Source organism: Cynocephalus volans, chromosome 8, assembly GCF_027409185.1.
Source record: "Cynocephalus volans isolate mCynVol1 chromosome 8, mCynVol1.pri, whole genome shotgun sequence".
Classification (NCBI taxonomy): Eukaryota; Metazoa; Chordata; class Mammalia; order Dermoptera; family Cynocephalidae; genus Cynocephalus; species Cynocephalus volans.
In genome coordinates, this window is record NC_084467.1 from 83,550,388 (window position 1) to 83,556,387 (window position 6,000).

Here is a 6,000-nt window from a genome sequence, read left to right on the forward strand (position 1 = left end):
ATGGACAACAACCACACAGAAGAGTGCACGTTAGCATCAAAAGGCTTCTGCATTCTGTGTTCAGTAATTATTTCTTAGAAAAACAGGCGCTTCAAAGACACTTAATAACAGACCAATGTAAGTTACTGAACTTATTAAAAGACGCCCGGGCCGCGTCAGCAAGCCAGCATTTCGCCCTGGTTGGGCAGACCGCTTTCGCTAGTACAGAGAAACTACAAACCTCAGCATGCATTGCCGCAAGAAGTGCTAAAGAGACCAGAGAAGAGCGCCGCGGTGAACTCTGGGGTTTGTAGTGACCCATCCAAGCCCTACAGTCGACACTTACCGGACCCAGCCACCACCAACAGACTGAGAGATTCCCGGGGCGTAACGCCCTGGGAATGAAGCACTATCCATAGTCGCAGGACTAGGCACACCGCCACAGCTCCTGCCGCTGCAGCCAAAAGGAGAACACAGCCCATGCCAAGAAACGGCGCATGCGCACTGCTCCCTGGCGCCAGCCGGGGACCAGCGGTCAAAGTTCACAACTACGGGCGCTGAGGAGACTCAAACATGGAGCGACGCGTCCCCTTGGTGGGCTGGGCTGCCCTGGCTAGGAGGAGTTAAAGGGCGGAGGGAGAGGCCGCGGTCCTGCGTTCGTTTGTGGCTGCGCTACCGGATTCTGCGCGGCTGCGGCCCAAACATCAGCTGTAGTTCGGCAAGTTAGGGGCTGGAGAATTTTGATTTCCGCCCGTGACGACGTCGGGCCACCTGTGCGCCCTACAGACCCTGAAGCTCCCAAGTAGGAGGTGTTCCAGCTCTACCCACTTTGTGAATTCTACCTGAGGCCAATGGCGTCATCGCTTTTTTTCCCCTTTCTTCCTTTTTTTAATGAGAAGGGAAATATTTCTGTTGCACACACAGGCATTACTGAAAGTGTTTGCCAGTAGAAGGTACCCTGGGGCGGGGAACTGAATTTAGGGCCCTCATCCAAACTCTTTCTTTCTTAACACTGATGTTTTTAACTTTTCTAGGCGGTTTCACAGTTCTCAGAGTGACTAGTGAGGGAGATCACCTCAAGTTATGATACGTTCCTGAAAGGAGTGGAAGCCCAGTGGCTCAAGGTAGCAGGATAGAGAAGACATAGATAGTCCTACAATTCATGTTCAGCTAATTTCCCTTGTTTATTCCTTTCATCCTCAGCCAAAATGATAATCTGTCAACACCTCCTCTAATCCCAGTTTTGCTTGTTTTTATGTCTATTTAATACACACTACAGCAACATAAAAATACTAACGTCAGAGAAGCCCCTTCATCCCAAACGTAATTTGCCTTCTGTCCCCCATAGACCTGTAGGTTACATAGGACAAATATATAGATGAGTAAATAGGTTCAGAAAGGTACAACGGCTTGCCCAAGAATAGTGTCAGATTTTGAATTAGAAACCAGAAATCCTAACTCCTTCCGTATATGAGGACTACATTATATATTCCTTTGCTAAATTCAGACTTAGCTGATCATCACATTTACCTGGAACCTAGAATGTGTTTTTAAAAGTGCAGACTCCCAGGATCCACTAGGGAGCCACTGAATCAGAATCTCCGGAGGATGTGCCTGGGATCAGCTTATATGATCAATTTCTATCAACAGGGAAGTTTGGTAGATTTTGTGGGTACATCGTTTTCTGTCTTGTGGATATCACAGCACTTTTCATATTCAGTATTTATTCTGTCAAATCCTTTTAATTCTATATCTTCACAATAAAGCCATAAAGTGGATATTATTCTTCTCTTTACAGATGAGGAAGTAGATTCCATAAAAGTTAAATAATTTGCCTAAGGTTACTTAGCTTGTAAGTGGCGGGAAGGTTTATAATTGTGGACTTAGAAGTTAGTGTCTCTCAAATTTTGATGGAATTAGAATCTGATAGGCTTACAAATGCATAACTGGAAGTTTAGAGGTAGGGCGTCTGGAGTAGTATGAAAAACAGCTCAAAAATTCTTTCATCTGGCCACTCTCAATTGCCAGCAATGGCTTCAACCTAAGACGCCCCCTTATACTTAAAGAAGACATTATTGGGCCAGAAATCACATCCACACAGGGCAATTTCCAAAGCCAAAAAAGAGGTTATCTTGACATCGGGTCTGCTTTTTAAGAGCAAAGAAACCTTTTCTAGAACTCCTCACAGCAGACTTTCTTTCACTCCTTTTGGCAATATTTGTATCACTTGCAAAAAGAAAAAGATCCCAAAGCTGGCAAGGTAGGAAAAGGAGAGACCCCAAAGCTGGCAAGGTAGGAGTGGAAGATGACATACAACTCACCTGTAGTATATAGCCTTGGTTGGAGGTTGGGTACTGTGGGTACTGAACAAAATGGGTATTCTCTTGAAGAAGAGGAAGTTGAAAGAGGGAGCGTTGTTGGGTAGGCAAACAATAATGTCTAGATTGCTATGAATTTAATATGTCTGAGGTGGCTTTGTAAACTGACACATGCAATGCAGATGTCTGGCATATAATAATTATTTGGCTCCAGCTCTCAAGCTCCATAAAAGGGAAGATTTAATAGTCAGAAGACACCCTTGCATTTCTCATTATCCCATCTGCTCACTACTGTAATTACCTATATCTTTAGGAAAAGTCAGTTTGACCACACTTGCAATGAATGGGGCAGTCAAGCATCGGGGGCTGTCAGTAAATTCAGAGAATCAAAGGGGTGGAGTAGCAGCCATTGGAGTTTTTGGTTAAATTATTCTGAGTTAGGGTGAGGGTCAAACTGTTCAGTTTTCCCGTCAAGGAAGCTGAGGACTGCAGGGAGGAGCTAGGTGGCAAGCAGGCAGGGACAGGAACAAAGTTGAGAATTCCTGAACAAAAATGTCTACCGGGTAAGCTGAGTCCTGGGCTGAGACAACCACAAAATGGATATATAATCAAGGGGCCAAGAAGCTGTAGTGGACTAATCAGGAAAGTTAAGGCTGAGTGAGAAGAAACAACGGTCAAAATTTCTCTTGGGAAGGTGAGTTGCACTGACAATGCAGAAAACAGAATCATGGAGGTAAATTGTAGTACTGCACAAAGCATAAAAAACATGTTAATAGTTCACAAAATGGCCTTGTAACACCAAGGTCAAGGCTTCAGTTCCCCATACCAGAAACAAAAACAAACAAAAAGTTCACAAAATGAGTAATGAAATGTGATCCATAACCAACCATAAGGAAAGTCTGTCTGGGAGGTAATTTTTATCATCATAAATCCATTTCCAAAATTTCTATGGCAAATATCTATTATTCATATATATTTTTAAGTTTATTAAAAGTTCAGATTATTTTGGACCATTCTGTAGGTTTGTACATGTTAATGTATTCTAAATGCTTAATGAGTATCTGCTATGTGCTAGACACTGTTTTAGATACAGGGAATATCATATAAGTAGGACAGTAGTCCAGGCAAGAACCTTGGACTGACAGTAGAGGCAGAAGAGGGCAGATATGAGATATATTTTATGGGCAGAGTCAATAAAACTTGTGGATGGATTAGATATTGGGGATGAAGAAAAAGGAGAAATCAAGATGACTCCTAGATTTTTGGCTTCAAAACCGGTTAGGTGGTGTCGTTTGCTAAGAATATATGGACTGGAGGAGCAAGAAGCTTTTGTTGGTCAGGGAAGGAGAGGAGAGAATGAAAATGCAGTGCTCTGTTTTGAACCTTAGTTTGAATAGCCTGTTATGCAGCCAAGTGGTTATGTCAAATAGCAGTTTTACATACAGATCTGAAGCTTGGGTCAGATCTAGAGGTACAAATTTAGAATTTATTAGCATATAGATGATATTTAAAGCCATGGGACTGGGTGTGATCACCTAAGGGGGGAGTTTAGGTCAGTGTTTTCCAATAGAACTTTCTGTGATGATGAAAATGTTTTATATGTGTGTTGTATACTATCCACATGTAACTCTTGAGCATTTGAAATATGGCTAGTGTGACTGCAGAACTGAATTTTAATTTTATTTCATTTAAAATATTTAAATCTAAATAGACACATGTGGCTCATGGCCAGTGTATTGGACAGCACAGCAAAGAGAAGAGTCTGGAGTTGCTAGTAATGAGGGGTCTAATAGAGGAGATTGATCCAGCAAAGAAGACAGAGAAGGAAAAGTTAGGAAGATAAGAAAATCAGGGAAGAATGGTGTTCACAAGAACCAAGAAGGAAAATGATTCAAGAATGAGCGTGCAGTCAGCTATGTCATATGCTGCTGAGGTGACTTGGGAATAGGTGAGTCATTGGGGATCTAAACAAGAGCAGCATTCTGTGGAATGGTGGTGATGGAAGGCAGATGGAAATGAGCAGAAGAGAGAAAGGGAGATGAAGAAAAGCAGTTTCTATAGACAATCATTTCAAGTTTTTCTTTGAAGAGGAATGGATAAATTGGATGGGATATGGAGGAGAATTTAGAATCAAGGAAACCTATTTTTTAAGGAGGTAGTTACTTGACATATTTGTTGGTGTTAAGAAGATCTAATAGAGGAACAAACTTCTTTCACAAAGATGAAAGGTGTTGAAATCCAGAGCACAAGTGGAGAGGGCAGAGTGTTGTAGGAGGGGTGACCCTTATTCCAGGTAGTGGGATGGAGGATAGGGATATGGATGTAGATGCAGGGAGGTTTGTAGGATTAGTGGTGAGTGGATGAAGGTGTGGGGTCTGGGGGTACAGAGTGTGGGAGGCTTAAAGAGAGAGAAGGTATAAAATAATCATCTTGAAGAGTAATTGGTACTCTCACCAGAACCAGTGTAGGATTTCTGAGATTAAAATGCCACTTGAAGCTTGTGATAACACATAGAGAAGACATTCAGCATAATTTTATGTATTTTAATCCCCACTGAAAAAGGCAGATAGTTGGCTTTTATCAGAGTTCAAGTTTTGACAAGTAAATACAACAGAGAGAGAAGGCTCTTTTTGATGGAGTGAGGTCCATGAAATTTCCTGTGGTCATAGTGGAAAGTGAAGACAGGAGAGTAGAGGTGAGAGAGTAGATGAATAGTGGAAGAGTGGTAAGATCAGTGGATTGGAGGCCTTAAGAAGGCTGAAAAATTGTAGTGAAAGAACTAGAGTAAGTGAACTATAGAGATAGAGGTGGTGGTCAGGGAGGGGAATGTTTAAAGTCAATATTGTGCTATTACTGGTGGTAGTATTTAGGGTATGACTATGGGAATGGATGAAAAAGATCCTTGAGGCTGGCTGGTTAGCTCAGTTGGTTAGAGTGCAGTGTTAATAACACCAAAGTCAAGGATCCTGCACTGGCCAGCTGCCAAAGGAAAAAAAAAAAGAAAATCACTGGGGGCCACCCACATGAATGCTTAAGTCACTGATGGGTGGAGAGGAAGACAATGATGTGAATCAAAGATTAAGGGGTTGGAAGATGACAGCAACCAATAAAAGCATTGGATATGAGCTGGATATCTTCCATTTGTCCCTCCAGATCCATTCCTTATGCTTCTCCACCCCACTCAGTGCCGTGTTAACTGAAGCCTTTGGACTAAATCAACAGGTTTTCTTGCTCTTTGGTTCTGGTTGGGCTTTAGCCAATGGGGGTCTTCAGCAGAAGATGTGATGGAGGGAAGGCCGTGTCCCTGAACTGAAGGTCTCTGACATGTTCATGGCCTTCTCTATACATCTCTCTCCTTCTGAGTGCTCCCTTACCTTGTTTCTTCAGGCCTAGGGGTGGTACCATCTCCACTGTTACTAGCCCTGAGTTACTGAACTATCCCTTGAGTTTTCCCAACCTCACTCACACCTTTGTAAATAGTCTTTTTATTAAATCATCTTCAAATTAGCCTGATGTGAATGTGCCATCTGTATCCTATTGGGGACACTAACTTATAGAGGGTGGTATAGCTACATGACAAGAATTTCAAAGGAACTGGAGTTTTTGAAAGGAGGATAAATGGTATGGAAGCAGCAATAAAGAGGAAGAGGGATGCCTTCTCCACCTCCTGTGGGGGTGTGAGAAACAAATGGCTCTGTTTGAG

The 6,000-nt window shown here is 42.5% G+C and overlaps 1 protein-coding gene across 2 annotated transcripts in view; it reads right to left on the reverse strand.

Moving 5' to 3' along the window:
- The window catches only part of ALG14 (ALG14 UDP-N-acetylglucosaminyltransferase subunit), a 104,428-nt gene extending 103,967 nt beyond the window's left edge, over positions 1 to 461 (reverse strand). For both annotated transcript variants that reach the window (XM_063106820.1, XM_063106822.1), the window contains exon 1: positions 326 to 461. In XM_063106820.1, the coding sequence (XP_062962890.1) occupies positions 326 to 461 (136 nt within the window). The remainder of the gene's footprint in view (positions 1 to 325) is intronic.
- Positions 462 to 6,000: the final 5,539 nt, after the last annotated feature.